This window comes from Halichoerus grypus, chromosome 5 (assembly GCF_964656455.1).
Source record: "Halichoerus grypus chromosome 5, mHalGry1.hap1.1, whole genome shotgun sequence".
NCBI lineage: Eukaryota > Metazoa > Chordata > Mammalia > Carnivora > Phocidae > Halichoerus > Halichoerus grypus.
Window position 1 is genome coordinate 63,083,963 of NC_135716.1, and position 17,824 is coordinate 63,101,786.

At 38.8% G+C, this 17,824-nt stretch overlaps 1 protein-coding gene and 1 long non-coding RNA gene across 9 annotated transcripts in view; one reads left to right on the forward strand and one right to left on the reverse strand.

Annotated features, from left to right (window-relative positions):
• Nucleotides 1–6,759, reverse strand: part of PREX2 (phosphatidylinositol-3,4,5-trisphosphate dependent Rac exchange factor 2) — a 283,867-nt gene extending 277,108 nt beyond the window's left edge. For all 7 annotated transcript variants that reach the window (XR_004908454.2, XM_078072312.1, XM_036064630.2 and 4 more), the window contains exon 1: nt 6,619–6,759. Coding sequence is in view for 6 of the 7 variants with exons in the window: in XM_078072312.1 (XP_077928438.1) it covers nt 6,619–6,759 (141 nt within the window). In the remaining variant the exon portion in view is untranslated. The remainder of the gene's footprint in view (nt 1–6,618) is intronic.
• LOC118518109 (uncharacterized) overlaps nt 6,748–17,824 on the forward strand; it is a 49,040-nt gene continuing 37,963 nt past the window's right edge. The window contains exons 1-3 of one of the 2 annotated variants that reach the window (XR_004908460.2): nt 6,748–6,872; nt 8,385–8,645; nt 9,570–9,746. This is a non-coding gene — a long non-coding RNA (uncharacterized LOC118518109). Of the gene's footprint in view, nt 6,873–8,384; nt 8,646–9,569; nt 9,747–17,824 lie in introns of those variants that run through there. The other variant, XR_004908459.2, reaches the window with a different exon arrangement.

Consider the following 17,824-nt stretch of genomic DNA (forward strand, 5'->3'; position numbering starts at 1 on the left):
CCCTGAAGCCAAACTACAGAACCCTGGAACTCTAAGGAGCACCATTTGAAAGAGCTAAGGAACACATATATTAAGCCAAATCAAATAATAAATATGCCATCGTTCACTGTAAACTGTAAAACACCATACTAACTATGGTTGTTGTTTTATAGACTGCAAAGTGTCCTCACAGTCTTAAGTCAACTGAGTATTTATAAGAATATCAGGGGGCACCTGGGTGGCTCACTTGGTTAATTAAGCGTGTGCCTTTGGCTCAGGTCATGATCCCAGGGTCTTGGGATCGAGTCCCGCGTTGGGTTCCCTGCTCGGCAGGAGCCTGCTTCTCCCTCTGCCTGCCACTCCCCCTGCTTGTGCTCTCTCTCTCTCTCTGACAAATAAATAAATAAAATCTTAAAAAAAAAATAAGAATATCATGAGAAGAAGGCCTGCATGAACAGAAGGGAAACACCAGGGGAAGAAGTAAAGAAGAGACTCAGAGACAGAAAGTGTAGAGAAGAATATCATAGAGGCAAAAATTAGACACTAAGGCTGACTAGTATGTGTAGTTCTGTGTAACAACTGCAGCATCAGAAGAAATAACAGTAACTATAAAAAGGCCCTCCTGTGAGTCAGGGACTGGGCAGAGCCCAAAGCATCCACCACCTCATCCTTACAGCAACCTTGAGAAATGCTACTGTTTCCCCATTTTACAGATGAAGAAAATGGGGCTTGAAAAGTTTAGGAATGTGTCCAAAGTTACCTAGTAAAAAAGAGACAGGACTCAGATTCTGGGCTATCTGAGGTCAACACCTAGACAGGTAACAAATTTCAAAACTTTCGTTTATGACAAGACACGTAGCTCAAAGTCTTTGTCTTCAGGTGCCCGCAATGTGGAAGAACAGTGCATTCTGATTTGCCAGGAACAATCCCAGGTTACATCTGTTTCCCAGTGTAATTATTAACAGCCCTCCCTTTCACCCTCAGAAGTGTCCCAGTTTAGACAAAAATGTATATAGCCATCCTGCCGCAATGCCATAGTGAAATGTGGCTACATGATTTTCCAGGCCCAGTGCAAAATAAAAGTGTGAGGCCTTTTGCTCAAAAAGTGGGGGGAAAATGTGCTATTAAAGGTACTGAAATATAAAGCTTTTCTCTTTCTTTCATGTATCTGCTCTGCTCACACTCTACTGTCCCAATGGACTTCACTTGTAAAACACAAGTTCAAAGATAAAATTAGCACAAATTTCAAGACGGTGCTAGCAGAGCATTAAACCAAGTCCCAGGTCCTTCGGAGCATGAAGCTCAGTGCAAACTGCACAGCACACACACCCATGAAGCTGGCCCTGCTCTGCCCTCATAAATGGGTCTGGGAAGCCATCCCGATCTTGGTATGCCCTGTGACTGGGTTGCAAACAGGAACCAATTGCAACACACTATTGTCCAGACTTGGAACATTAAATACTGGGTATTAGGTCCATAAAATCCTTTCTTTAGAAAAAATGTGTTTGAGTACTTCTAATAAAGCACAAAATTCCGTCTCCCAAACAAAACAAGAACATGCATTCAAGCAAATTTGGTCACTCTCTACATTTTATCTATGGCCTAAAAAATAACTAATCCAGATACTATAACCTACCCATGATGATCAAATTTAGAAATTTAGAATACAATGACTTGAAATAACAGTGTGTTACAAAGTCTTTAATACCACAATGCCTGATTTAAATACTGTTTCTGTTTTAAATGCAGGTACTACATGTTTAACTTAAAACTTCTTGTTACAGCGCTGTGAATTGTATAAGACTGTTGAATCACAGACCTGTACCTCTGAAACAAATAATACATTATATGTTAAAAAAAAAAAAAAAAAAAAGAATAAGATAGCAGGAAGGGAAAAATGAAGGGGGGGAAATAGGAGGGAGAGACGAACCATGAGAGACGATGGACTCTGAGACAAACTGAGGGTTCTAGAGGGGAGGATGGTGAGGGGATGGGTTAGCCTGGTGATGGGTATTAAAGAGGGCACATACTGAATGGAGCATTGGGTGTTATACGCAAACAATGAATCATGGAACACTACATCAAAAACTAATTATGTAATGTATGATTAACATAACATAATAAAAAAAAATTTTTTTAAATTAAAAAAAAACTTCTTGTTACATAAATTCATATGTGCCTGAGTGATATTTAAATAACTTTCACTCTCTATACAAACCAAATGGAAGAAAAACAAAACTGAGAATTTTAAGGAATTGTCCTTAAGAATGGGGTTGGAGTTGGGGCATCTGGGTGGCTCAGTCAGTTAAAGGTCAGACTCTTGATTTCAGCTCAGGTCATGATCTCAGGGTTGTGAGATCAAGCCCTGCATCGGGCTCCACACTGGGTGTGGAGCCTGCTTAGGAGTCTCTCTCCTCCCTCTGCCCCTCTCCTGCCCTCTCTTAACAAAAAAAAAAAAAAAAAAAAAAATGGGGTGGGAGGTTAGAGGATGGGTCAGTTGGATCATTCAGTCATTTAGTAAGCATTTACTGTGTACCTACAATTTCACAAGCACTGTAAAAAATTCTGGGGAAAAACAGGCAAGTAAAATATGGGCCTGTCCTCAAGAAGCTTACATTCTAGTAGAATGAGACCAAAGTAAACACATACATGTATAAGCTTCCTTTGGTGCTAGGGAAGAAGAAACTACAGGGAAGAGTGGGTACAAAGCAGTGAGCACTGTAGCCTGGAAGGGGAGGAAGAGGACAGGATTATGAAGTCTCCTGAAGGAATCGAGCCCTGAAAGCCCAGTGGGAATACAAAAGGATAGAAGGGCTAGTGAGAAACAAAAGAAGCCAGAGATCCCACAGGAAGAGTGAGACACTCTAAATAACAGCTATCTGTGGGGTGGGAGTGGAGAAAGTTGTTCTCTCCTTGAAAAATGAAAGGGTTGGAAATGAGAACAGAAAGGAATCAGAAGTATAAAAGATCTTAGGGGCACCTGGGTGGTTCCATCCGTTAAGCATCTGACTTCCACTCAGGGTCCTGATCTCAGAGTCCTAGAATCAAGCCCCAGTCAGGCTCCCCTCAGCAGGGAGTCTGCTTCTTCTCCCTCTCCCTCTGCCCCTCCCCTGGCTCTTGCTCGCTTGCTCTTTCTCTCTCTCTCTCAAATAAATAAATTTTTAAAAATCTTTAAAAGAAAAAGAAGAAGTATAAAATATCTTAGTGAAAAAAGTTTTCACCTTCAGGTCATATGATCATTTAATCAAGAGAAAAAATACCATTTTTTTTATTATTTATGGGCTTGTAAGTAAAAAATGCATTCTTGGTAAAACTAAAAATACGTTTTCTATCTCTTCATAAAAAAGATAAGAGTTACCCTCCATGCATGTTAATGGCTGAAACAATGACAGAAATCTAAAACAATGACTAATCTAACAAATATTCACATTTGACTTAGAAATACACTATCAAATTTTTTACAACAAAGGTACCACTTATTTAAAAGTAGTGCTAATTTTTTAAAAAATAACTTTAATCGTTTGTCTGCATTTCTTATCAGTCCTTCAGGATGGACTCCTAGAAAAGGAATTGCCAGGCCAAAGAGTTTGAATATTTTTAAAGCTTGGTACATTATTGGCTTAGGCTAAAGTTAAAACTAGATTGACTACATCAACGGAAGGTGACTAAGTAATATACATGGGTATTCAGTGTTGCTATAAACAATAATCAAAAAAGAAATACTCAAAAAAGAAAATCTAAAAGTGTATTACAAGTAGATCTGAGGCTTTGAATGATTGTGACTAAAAAGAAGTCAGGGTAAACTTTTGTTTAGGATGATAGGCCAATTAGTGTGTTTGTGTGTGTGTGTGTGTGTGTGTGTGTGAACATGTATGTGCATAAATACTGGATGTACGTGCACAAAATAATGGACAAAGAAAAATACAAGTGGAAGAGTCCGTAATTTCTGAATGAGATAAAAAGAATGAAATCATTAAGTGAACTACTTATAAATAGGTATGTATAATTTATTTTATACCTCCCACAATTTTTTTTTCTTTATTTTTAAGATTTTATTTATTTATTTGTCAGAGAGAGCACAAGCAGGGGGAGCGGCAGGCAGTGCGAGAAGTAGGCTCCCTGCTAAGCAAAGAGCCCAGTGTGGGACTCGATCCCAGGACCCTGGGATCATGACCTGAGCTGAAGGCAGACACTTAACCAACTGAGCCACCCAGGCATCCCCTCCCACAATTTATATAGCAATAATTTTTCAATTTTAATAATCAGGTGCAAGATTAGAGGAAAAACTCATACGTTAAATAAAGATCAACAAATTGGTTTTTAATGTAGGTTAGGTTAGCCCTTTATTTCTATAAATTAGGACTCTGCCCAGTACTTTTTTCATATACCTCCAGAAAGGAGTAACTAAAGCAGTTTAAGAAGTGACTCAGATTTTTCAAAACTCAAAGGACTTTGTCACCAATGAAGTTTCATGAAAGGCAAACCTGAAGCTATTAAAAGTCAAATCTCCACCTCACACCAGTCAGAACGGCTAGTATCAAAAAGACAAGAAATAACAAGTGTTGGCAAAGACACGGAGGAAAGGAAATCCTTGTGCACTGTTGGCAGGAATGTAAAATGGTGAGGCCCCTATGGAAAACAGTATGGAAGTTCCTCAAATAACTAAAAATAGAAGTATCATATGAGCCATAAGTCCAGTTCTGGGCATTTGCCTGAGGAAAATGAAAACACCAATTCAAAAACACATATGTATACCTATGTTTGTTGCAGCGTTATTTCCAATATGTAAGATATGGAAGCAACTTAAGTGTCCATCTATAGATGAATTGATCTAGAAGACGTGGTATGGAATAGAATATGGAATACACAATGGAATATTATTCAGCCATAAAAAAGAATTAAATCTGGCCATTTGTGACAACACAGATAGACCTAGACAGTATTATGCCAAGTGACATAAGTCAGACAGAAAGACAAATAACATATAATTTCATTTACAGTGGAATCTAAAAAAAACAAAACAAAACAAAACAAGCAAGCAAACAAACAACAACAAAAAGAGAATCAGAGTCATAAATACAGAGAACAAACAAGTAGTTGCCAGAGGGGAGGGGGGTGGGGGGATAAGTGAAACAGGTGAAGAGGATTAAGAGGTACACACTTCTAATTATAAAAAAAGTCACAGAAAAGTACAACATAGAGAATATAGTCAATAATATTGTAATAACTTTGTAAAAAAAAGTCAAATCTCCTTAAAAACATGCTTTTTTGAGATTGCTGCATGGAAGTGTACAACAATCCAATTTATCACCAATTACCCATATATTCTCAAATATCCAAACATTTCCAAAGAATGTGGCCCCAGAGGCTCAAATATACTGATTTTAATTTGAGAAGTCAACCAGAATTCAACCTGTGCATCTTACATCCCTTGAAACACTGTTCTCTCCTTGCCATAGCAAAGAAGTAAATTCCTCTACCATAATTATAAGCAGAAAGTTTACATCTTACAGAACACTGAGCAGGAAGTCTGGCCTTTGAAACATTTCCCTTTGGACCACGGGGGCATGCAACAGGGAGGTGGAAGGAAAAGGTTTGAAAATTTGAGTTAGATTGCAAAGGCTAAAGCTCCTCAGTCTTTAAATGATGCTCTCCCATGCATCTGGGTGGAGAGGAGCCAATGCTCAAAGTCTTTGTCTTTGCAACAGTGAATAGAAAAAATTCAACTTTTGAGTGATGTCTCAGAAGTTTCTTTCACTCAATTTTGCCCCTTCTGGCTCTAAAATGAATGAAACGCTTCCAGAGCAGGCTTCCAATGCGTCAAGCTGAAACTTTGAAACGAAGTTCCTGCCAGTTCTTTCTATGAAATCTTGAAGTTGTTTGACACTAGTTTTATTATACCGCTCTCCTGGGCTCAGTGTGAACAGGGAACCCAGGAGCTGAGTGGAGAGCAAATTTAAACCCGGGATGGGGGATGGGAGTAGGAGACTGTAGGGCTAGAACAGGGTGAGCACCACATGTGGCTTTAATATCCAACAGCTGTTAGAGATCATAACCCCGCTGCTCTTTCTGTACCCCCCACCAGAATCATATGTTTCTAAGATTATTATAACTAAAGGGACTTCGCTGCCATCTAATCTGAATAATGAAGTCAAGCTCCAAAAGAATCAAGGTTTGTTGTTGTTGTTTTTTTTTTTTTAAACTAAATGTACCTGAATGTAGCAAACTGACTTTAATCACCAAGCCAAAGTCTTAAAACAAAATCCCAGGGGGGGGGAGAGAAGAAAAAAAATGACACAATGCAACCGAGCAGGCCAGGGACAGGGGTAAAGAGTGAGGAAAGATGGGGTAGCAGGGATTCCCTGGACAGGAGCCTTCTCCCATTGGAGCTAACTTTTCAAACCCGCAGATCTCCAAGGCCCTGGCAAACTCATTGCGTGTCCAGGCGTGAAACAATCCCACCGGTGGTCCACGCGCCGGCGAGCACAGCATCCGCGGGCGGGTTCGTGGTCCCGCGATGCCGGGCCCGGTGCCCCGCTCCCCCGCAGACAATGCGGCGCGCGCTTCCCGCGGCCTCTCTGGGATCCGCGCCCCGCGCCGCCCGCCGCCTCCTGCGTCGCCGCGCGGGGACACACTCACCGACACCAGGAACTCCAGCGTGCCCACATAGTCCCGCTCGGTCTTCTGGAGCTCGCTGAGCACGCACACGCGCAGGCGAAGCTGTTTCTCCAAGTCCTTGGCGCTCTCGGCGCGGCCGTCCCCGCGGTTCTCGTCGCTCATGGTGGGCGGCGGGACGCGGGGCTGCTGTGCTGCGCGCTACCCCGCGCGCCCACTGGTGCCCGGCCCCGCGCCGGCCAGAAAGGAAAGTTGCTGCCTCCGGGAAGTCTGAGGAGGTACGGGCGACTTTACATGCTGGGGAGAGGCTGGGGTGGTGGGAGAGGAGAGCGCGCCCGCTGGGACTCCGGCGCGGGAGGCGCGAGGCTCTGAGGAGGCAACTCCCGAGAGAGGGGGCCCCGGCCCGGGACCTGCACGCCCAGCCCCGCGGCTGCGGCCTCACGCGGCCCGGGCTGGAGGGGAGGCGGCTCCGGCAGCCACAGCGGTGACTTGGACATTAATCAAATGCTTTGTATCCATGTGACTCCGACCCTTTACCCTTCGCCAAATCTCAGGAAAAAGGAAACAACCCTGGGGAAGTGTGTTGCGTGCCAGCTAACTAAACACACACACACACACACACACACACACACAGACACACACACATACACGGAGTCAGCACTTGAGATGGAACTAATTGGAGATTCCCAAACCTAGGAGGACGTACTCCAAGACACAGCTCGGGGGTTGCTCCTATGACTCCCGCCTATTGTTTAGCTTTAATGTGTTTTGTACAAATCCTGAAAGCAAAGAAACAAGTCCCCACGGTTACATAACTGGATGGGAACAAAACAACCATGGTATTGACCCTCCCGCCTTTGAAAAGAAACACATTGATTTTTGGTTTTGTTTAGGCACAAAATAGGTTTGCTTTTAAAAGCCCCCAACCGAGAATAATTCACAGGGCAGATACCCTCCTGCCTGCACTTGGGAAGTCAATTAGCATAATAAATGAAGACACTATGGGAAAGTGACAGGCCTGGCCCAAACAATAAACTCCATAAGCATCACCATTGCACTGTGCTGTTTTGGAGGGATGCTTTGCATGTCTATAACTTTTTTTCAATATCAAGGTAGTATGTAAATTCAATCACAGGCAAGAATACTTGTGCCAATTTTGTTTCTAAGAGCTGCTATGATTTAACATAGTGTCACTAAATGAGCAGCTTTGTCTAAAGCTGTTACTGAATGGTTATCAAAAGATATGTAGATACAAATATAGGTATGTAGATACAGATATATTCTTCGGATTTGAAAAAAGAGAAAAGCACAGAGCATGTCCTGATTGTAATGTTTATGTTTATTGCCTTTTCTCACTTGGAAACAGAGCCAGGAGCAAATGAGCACTGAATATTTACATTTCCAAGCAAAATATTCCATATATATTTTTGTCTTGATATTATCCACATTAATTTTTCAGTGTCATTTTTTCCTACTTAGAACTTGAAACAGTCCACACTAATGACATTTAAATAAACTGAAGAGTGAATGGTTTTGATGAAAGAAAGTAGCATGTTAATTTTTTCCAATAGTTGAAAGCATTAGCAAAACTCTAAAAATTAAAGATGCTTTCCACATTACTTACATTAAAATAATTATCAGAGATATCTTTTAAGAGCATAGTTTGTGATGAATCACTATGCCCCTCAAAAAGCAATTTTCTTATTTTATTAAGGGCACAGCTTTTGAATGTGTGAGGAGCTGATGGACAAGATATGATTTTCCTTTGTTTTGTGCATGCCTATCTACAGGTAGCTATGAGCAAAGGACAAATAAGTCAATGGCTTCACACCTTCTGGCAGAAGAACAAAGGACAAGGAACATTAAAGAGCAGACCTCACAATCCCTAGTAAACAATAAACAAAAGAAACAAGCGGAAGACAAAGGAAACACACATCCAGCAATGAATGGGAAAATCAAACATGATTGAGCCTTTTCACAATGTACTACAGGCAGCAAGGAATGAATGCATTTCCTCCTCCTTACGTCTACACCCTTCTCTAATGTAAAAAGTAAGTAAATAAATCATGCTTTCCATCACGTGTTCTTGTAGATTAAAAAAAAAAAATCTCTTACCAATTGCTCCCAGTTTGAGAGATGTTTATGCAATTATCCATCTATCAAAAAAAAAATTAGTCTATATACAACCCACTAGAGCTTCAGTCTCACCTCTGAGAGCAATATATTGAGCTTGAATCTCCAGTGGGGTTTTACCTACCCAACATTTGCCTCCATTCTACAAACGTGTATTGAGTACCTCTATGTGTATTGCATGGCCCTACGGCCTGAGGACCACAGAGACTTGATCTCTAGGCAAATATTTCTGAAGGTATTTCACAGACCATTACACTGAGGTCTTGTTAAACATTTCTGGGCCTCATCCTAAATTTATTGAATGAGAATCTCAGAGATGCAAGCCCCAAACTCTTTAGACAAGGTTTTCAGATTATTCTTAGGCCCACTAATATTTGAGAGCCACCATTCTAAGAAATTATAATTGAGTGGAAGAGAGTGTCATAAATATAAGTAATTCTATTAAAAGGAAACTGCAAGGCATGCTTTGAAAAAAAAAAAGGTGCAAGGACATTAACAGAAAATATGTAAGTGTGCACATTCAGATGTCTCTCAGAAGTGCCCATGTAGAAATTATTATGATAGTAACAGTTTCTGCCCATTCTTGTGTTCCTCAGTGTATAATTCCTCAGCACCATTTATAATTAATGAACAGCTTCAGAACACCATGTAGTGCCTTCTGCCAGGCACCTATCAGTGTCTTCTGTAACCCTGGCAGGAGTTCTTAATTCCTTATCAAAGACATAAGAGCATAAGAAAACAGGGCCAGAGTATCTGGAAACCTTCACTTTGATGGTACATAAGATCTTTCATAAATTCTCAATGTGTTGTATCCTTCCCACTTCCTCTATTGAAACTTTAAGCTCTGTCTGCCAGGAAAAGGAAAGCAACAACAAAAATGATGGACAGGATCCAGTTTTTTCCTGAAATACTAATGAGGTTGAAGCATCCAATAAAGAAGAGATGGGAGAAAAGAAGATAGTGAGAAAAGGCTGAGTAGTAAACTAGCTCAGCCATTAAATTTATTTCATATGCATGAACTTGGTGTGGTTAGAATCATTATTATACAGTTCAAAGAGTACAATGCACAGTAGGTTTTCTTTGGTCAGGCTTAGAGAAGAACAACTCCTGGACAAAAGAACCCAAGGTAGTCTCTTTATAAAAGAGAGCTCCCAGCTTGTATTTCTGACAGAGATCAGTTTAGCTTCCCTACCATTCCAGTACTAGTGTTTGCCCAGGTAAAGTAATAAATCAAATTTGATGTGGAAATCATTAAAAGACAATAGCACTGGGGGAAAAAAAAGAAAGAAAGATCACATCATTGCATGGCCATCTTGTTAAACAGAGAATTCTAAGAGTTAAACTTTTTTATTTTCAAGTAAAATTGATTCTGGCATATTTCCTTTACTACTCTGGCCTATGATAGATGATTCTAGACTATACTAGTATAAAATATAGATACATTGGATCTATATAAAGTACAATTAAGAATCTTGCACAAGAAATAATTCTAAAAATACTTATTACTTTAGTTCTGTTTTAGTTATAACAAGCATGGGGTGTACTAGAGTATGTAATTATTTGTATCATACCAACTTAAGGATTTTAGAATGTGTATTACCTAAAAGGACAAAATATAGTTTCATAGCCATATTTTAATTTTGGATACAATGTTCATGGCACAGCAAACTAAATAAAAGTTTGAATAGGATTACTTTAGGAAGACTCTAAAGTTCTTAAAAATGTGGTCCTTTCCACACTAGCTTGATCAACCCCAAATCATCCTCACGGCCATAATCTAACATGTAATGGATAATCACTTTCCTCATTATGGAAATTTAACCTACAACCATGCCTGTAAAATAACAGCCAGTTTTTGTCTATGATTAGTCTCAGAAGAATATCATCCTTGCATTGTACCATCTCCCTGCGTAGCCTTTCCTTCCTTTAAAAATCCTCTCCCAACTCACATAACTCAAGCCACACCTTATTTCTCTCCTCCCCATAAAAACTTCTACCTGGTTGTCTTGTCTCCTCTATTAACACCCTCTACTGTGTCCTCCAAGGTTATCATTCTAATATATATAAATGTATGTGTGATATGTAATATATTATATATAATAATATTTTATTATTATCAATATCTATATATAATTTATAAAAATTATATATATTTCATGTCATTGCCTGTGTGTCTCATCCTGGCTTCCTCAAAAAGTAGAGAGTGAGACAATAGCTAATGTGAAGATAGTATATATCCTAATGTTATCCTAGGGGTTAGGAGTGAGGAAAGGAAGAGTGAAACAGAGAAAAGAGGGAAAACCAATACAAGAATACATAATAGAGTTGACCATTCCAGTGGGAAACTAGATGCTCTGTTCTACAGGACCTTCTGAGTAGTCTTATAAAATACATCTCAGAGCTATCCTGGGGGAAGAGACAGGGAAGCATTTATTCATTATTTCCTATTCCCACTTGGTCAAGGATTGCTCCATAAGGCATTCATAGGACCCTGTACTTGCATGTTGCCCATGCATGAATGCTTAGAGGTGTTCACAGATAAGATTGGAGTCAGGAAGCAAGAAGGGTGAGACCTCTTAGATTGTTCCTGTATGAAGTTGGTGAGAACATTTGAGGAACCGCATCCATGGTCATCAAGAATAAGAGAAGAGGTCAAGAGAGTTTTTCCTGGAGTACAAGAGGGATTTGATTCTGCTTCAAACCCCTCAGGATAAAGGCAAATGTCATTTATGACCCAGCCTCTCTGGCTTTATTTCATACCACTCACTCCTTTGCAAACGAACCCCAGCCACGCAGGAGTACTTTCAGATTTCTTACAATGCCAAGCTCCATAGCACAGTCCTTTTTCCTTATCATAGCATCAGTACATTTATTATAATTGCCAGATCAATTGATGGAATTCTTTACTGGACCACAATATCTTGAAGGAAGAGACCATGTCGCCCACAGCTTCTCCAGAATCTGGCATGTAGTCTTGTTAAATGGATATTTGTTGATTGAGTGAATGAATGAATGAATAAATGAATTACACTGGAACTCTAATCCATTCTATCTCTAAACAAAAATAAGTCTTTCTTTAGAGTTGGCTTTTTGTTTCTCCTCTAACATTTCTTCATTAGAAGGCAAGATAAATACCCTTTTATTTTCTCAGAGAAAAATGGTGTATATGTAAATAACTGTCCTGTGAATTGTGAGCCTGTTTAGGGGACAAGAAGAAACTACAAGTATTATATTTCTTGTATGCTTAAAGAAGTATCATTCATCTCTCCTGAAATGTGACAATCACATAATCAAATCCATACACACTATTCCTAAAACAGTCATGGAAAACTGAAAGAAATACATGATAATAAATTCAGGAAAGAAATCACATTACCAAAGCATGGAAGCAAGTTTACTGAAAACAGATATATAATGGATTAGGCTGGAGAGTTCCTATAAACCCCCTTATATTCCACCTCCCCAACTCAGATTCTCTTGTTGTTAACATCTTGCATTAGTGTGGTACATTTGTTACAGTTAATCAGCCAATATGTATATATCATTATTAATAAAAGTCTATAGTTTACATTAGGACCCACTCCTTGTGTTGCACATTCTATGTGTTTTAAGAAACGTATGACATAGGGGCGCCTGGGTGGCTTAGTCGGTTAAGCATCCAACTCTTGATTTCAGCTTAGGTCATGATCTCAGGGTCCGGAGATCAAGCCCTGCGTTGGGCTCTTGCTCAGAGGGGAGTCTGCTTCTCTGCCAGTCTCTCTCTCTGCCCCTCCCCCCATGCTCTCTTGCTTGCTCTCTCTCTCTCTAAAATAAATAAGTAAATCTTTTAAAAAAGTATATGACATATATCGACCATTACAGTATCACAAAATAGTTTCTAAAAGTGCCCGGCGCGCTACGTATTTACCCCTCTCTCCCTTCCCCCAACACCCTGGCAATCACTGATCTTTTTCTGTCTCTGTAGTTTTGTCTTTTACAGAATGACATGTAGTTGGAATCATACGTTATGTACATTTTCAAACAGGTTTCTTCCACTTAGCAATCTGATTTAAGTTTCCTCCATGTCTTTTCATGGCTTGATAGCACATTTCTTTTTATCACTGAATAAAATTCCATTATCAGGATGTACTAGTTTATCAACTTACCTGTTGAAGGACATCTTGAATGCTTCCAAGTTTTGACAATTAAAATAAAGCTGCTATAAACATTATTGTGCAGGTTTTATATGGACATAAGAGTTCAACTCCTTTGAGTAAATACCAAGGAGTATGATTGCTGGATCATAAGATGAGAATATATTTCTGCCAAACTGTTCCGAAGAGACTGTATCATTTTTATTTCCCATCAGCAGTGAATGAGAATTCCTATTGCTCCACATCCTCGCCAACCTTTGGTGGTATCAGGATTTTGGATTTTGGCCATTGTAATTGGTATGTAGTAGCATCCTATGGTTGTTTTATTTTATAATTCCCTAGTGACGTACAAGGCTGAACATCTTTTCGTATGCTTACTTGCCATCTGTATATCCTCTTTCATAATGTGTCTGTTAAGGTCTTTGGCCCATTTTTTAATTAGGTTGTTTTCTTATTATTGAGCTTTAAGAGCTATTTGTATATTTTGTACAATAGTCCTTTATCAGATGTGTCTTTTGCAATTTTTTTCTCCTAGTCTGTGGCTCGTCTTTTTATTCTTTTGACATTGTCTTTTGGCAGAGAAGAAGGCTTTGATTTTAATGAAGTCCAGCCTATCAAGTTTTTCTTTCATAGGTCACATTTTGGCACTCTATCTAAAAATGTTTGGATTTAGGGGCGCCTGGGTGGCTCAGTTGGTTAAGCGACTGCCTTCGGCTCAGGTCATGATCCTGGAGTCCCTGGATCGAGTCCCGCATCGGGCTCCCTGCTCAGCAAGGAGCCTGCTTCTCCCTCTGACCCTCTCCCCTCTCATGTGCTCGCTCTCTCTCATTCTCTCTGTCTCAAATAAATAAATAAAATCTTTAAAAAAAAAAATAAAAAAATAAAAAAATAAAAAATAAAAATGTTTGGATTTATCATTGTCAAACCCAAAGTCGCCCAGATTTTCTCTTAGGTTGTCTTCTCAGAGGTTTAATTTTGCATTTTACATTTAAGTCTATGATCCATGAGTTAATATTTGTGAGTAAGGTCTACGTCTAGATTTGTTTTTTGCATGTGGATGTCCAGTTGTTCCAGCATGATTTGTTGAAAAGATTATCCTTTCTCCATTAAATTGCCTTTGCTCTTTTTTCAAAGATCAGTTGATTATATCTGTGTGGGTCTTTTTCTGGACTCTCTCTTCTCTTACTTTGATCTATTTGTCTCTTCTTTCCCCAGTGCCACACTGTATTGATTACTCTAGATTTATACTATGTCTTGAAGTTAGTCCTCTGATTTTGTTCTTCTCCTTCAATATCGAATTGGCTATTCTGGGTCTTTTGCCTCTCCATATCAACTTTAGAATCGTTTTTTCAATATTCCCAAATTAGCTTGCTGAGATTTTGATTGGAATTATGTTGAATCTATATATCAGATTAGAAATAACTGACATACTGGGGCACCTGGGTGGCTCAGTCGTTAAGCGGCTGCCTTCGGCTCAGGTCATGATCCCAAGGTCCTGGGATCTAGCCCCGCATCGGGCTCCCTGCTCCGCCGGAAGCCTGCTTCTCCCTTTCCCACTACCCCTGCTTGTGTTCCCTCTCTCGCTGTGTCTCTCTCTGTCAAATAAATAAATAAAATCTTAAAAAAAAAAAAAGAAAGAACTGACATACTTAAAATTGAGTGTTTCTACCCATGTACATAGAATATCTCTTCATTTATTTGGATCTTCATTGATTTCTTTCATCAGAGTTTTTAAATATTTCCCATTAGATATTACATATACTTTGTTAGAGTTATACCTAAGTATAATTTTTGGTACTAAAAATATGAATGAAGCTGCTATAAACATTAGTGTGCAGGTTTTTGTGTGGACATAAGGTTACCAAGTAAATGGTCTTGTGTTTTTTATTTCAAATTCTAATTGTTCATTGCTAGTCTAGAAGAAAGCAATTGACTTTTGATATTAACCTAGTATCCTGCCAGCTTGTTATAAGCATTTATTAGTAACGGGGGGGGGGGTTTATTGTTATTGTTTGGGATTTCTACATAGACAATTATGTCATCTTTCAGCAAAGACAGTTTTATTTCTTCCTTCCTAATCTGTATACTTTTTATTTCCTTTTCTTATTTTATTGCATTAGCTAGGATTTCCAATACAATGTAAAATAGAAGTGGTGAGAGCAGATATCCTTGCCTTATTCTTGATCTTAGTGGGAAGGCATCTAGTTGCTCACCATCAAGTATGATATTAGCTGTAGGTTTTCATAGATGTTCTTTATCAAGTTGAGAAAGTATATGCCCATTTTTGATAGTTATTTGAATTCTTATATTGGTAACATCTATACAAATAACACACTTAAATTACTCTTTCCTGTTATAGAAAATTTATGCAATGTCTCTTGACTACCTACTATATTACATGAGGCTATTGACAATTCTGCCTTTCTTTCTCTGACTCACCACCTTCCACCTTCTACCTTTTCAGCAGTATCTTTAGTTTTGTACTGTCGGGGTTGATAATATTTATCTTGTGTTCTGTAACTGCATTTAAGACATCCATGTTTCTTTTTAAAAGTTTAAAATCAATAAACAGAGTATGTATTATATGACTACTTAAATAATGCTCATTGCCAAAATAAGTAATGTGATAAAATTGTACTTCATTCTCTTTAAGTCCAAATTCATAACCCTCAGGACACTCAGGGACCACTTCTAGGTTAAATGAATTCTGTTTCATAACACACCATCAATGGCTGAAAGACCCACATGACATCTCCGGGTTTCCTTCATATCTGAACCATGACTTCATTACATAGTCTGTTAGGGTTTTGGTTTTATTTTCCATTTTTTGGTAGAGATTCTAATTTTCTGTGAAAAGAAGAAATACATCCTTTCTTCAGAAAAATCGCTAACATTCTCCAGCCCCTTAGGTACTATCTGTTGCCCTGTTTTGTTTTTATTCTGTTCTTCATTCTTCTTGGAGCCCTCTGATTTCATTCCCAATCTGGACTGATTGCTTAAGTACCTGATCAAAAACTGTCATCCTGGGATTGTTTTTCCAAGGACTTCAGGCGAATTCCACCACCTCTCCTTTCAGAATCTTTTCTCTTGGTATATTCATTTTCTAGGGCTGCCATAACAAAGTTTTAATATCTCACAGTTTGGGAACCTGTTAGTGCAAGATCAAGGTGTCAGAAAGGCTGGTTTCTTCTAAGTCTGTGAGGGAGAATCTGGTCATGCCTCTCTTATATTGTTGGGTATCCTCAGATATTCCTTAGCTTATAGATGGTGTTCTCCCTGTGTCTTCACATTGTTTTTCTTCTGTGCATGTCTGTGTTCAAATTTTCCCTTTTTAGAAGACACAGTCATATTGGATTAGGGTCTCTCCTAATGACCTCATCTTAATTTCATCATCTGAAAAAACTTTGTTCCAAAGAAGGTCACATTCATAGGAACTGGGTGCTAGAACTACAAAGTCTTTTAGGGGCACACAATTCAACTGACAACACTTGATACCTACACTCATTTTGCTGGATTGTATCTCAAATGACTTCCTTTAGAAGAGTGCATGAGATGTAAATTATCTGAGTCCTGGAATGCCTAAAATGTAATTATTTTGCCATGATGCATTATTGATAATTTGACCGTATAATAATGCTTCCGAATTATTGCCCATTAGAATTGTGAATACTATTGCTCATTTTTCTCTTACCAGTTGTGTTGGTAATTAGAAGTCCAGTGCTACTTTGACTCTCTATCCTTTTGTAGATGACCTGTTTTATCTATATGAAAGTTTTTAGGAATTCTCTTTCTTTTGTGTTCTTACAGAAAGATTTCAGGCATATGTTTACATGTGGATCTTCTCTTAATTTGCTAGAACTTGATAGACTCAAACAGAAGAATAGTATCTTCTGACCTCTGGGAAGTTTTTTTTATATTATTTCTTTAAAATTTCTTTCTCTTTGTGGGGCACCTGGGTGGCTCAGTTGGTTAAGTGTCTGACTCTTAATCTCAACTCAGGTCTTGGTCTCAGGGTTGTCAGTTCAAGCCCCCCATTGGGCTCCACACTAGGCATGGAAAAATTTAAAATTAAAATTTAAATTAGAATTTCTTTCCCTTTTGTTATTGTGTGCCCATTTTTCTGGAAATCCTGTTAGTTGAGTTGGATCTCTTAGAATTATACTCTGTATATCTTATCTATTTCAAGTGTTCAATCTCCTTGTTTTGTTGTTGTTGCCTCTGTCTTGTTCAATCTCTTTGTTGGTTTTTTTTCTTTATGTTGTGAGAGACCTACTCACATTATATTCTAAACCTTCTTTAAATTTTTCATTTGGCTTATGATTATATATGTAATAAGTGTTCCAATTTGTTCCTTGACTCTTCCTTTCTTGTAGTAATCTGTTCTTGCACTCTGGGGGTACTACCTTCTCAAATCTTTCTCTGAAGTTTCTTTGTTTCTTCTAGAGACAATTTTTCAGTTGTGTTTTTTTTTATCTTTTTTTTTTTTGTCTTGTCTTCCTTTTATCCTGTCCTTTTGTTGATGTTGTTCTGATGTTGATAGTATATTCATTCCAGTTGGGAAAAGGGAATGCGATTGTTTCTCTCTGTAGCAGGGATGTGTTTCCTCTATGTGGGTTTGTTTTCCTACTTGGTCTCTCTCATTAATAGACCTTTACTGCGACCTTTATGTAGGTGTCCAGGACTTGTCTAAATGAAATGAATTCTTTAATGGGTACAGGCAGGTAACAGGTCTCCAGCTGTGGAGGTTCCAGCTACCGAAATGGGAGAACTTTACTGTGGGGTGCTAGCACCAAGAGTTCTAGTTCTGCCTATACAGACATTTACATGTTATTAGAGAAGAATCCATAGGTATTTTTACTCTGAGATTGATGCTTGATTTTTACACTAAGCATCAGAAAACAGAGAAGGGAAGCAAAGAAATGAGCGTGTCAGGAAGAAAGCATTAAGCTGCTGTGCAAATAGCC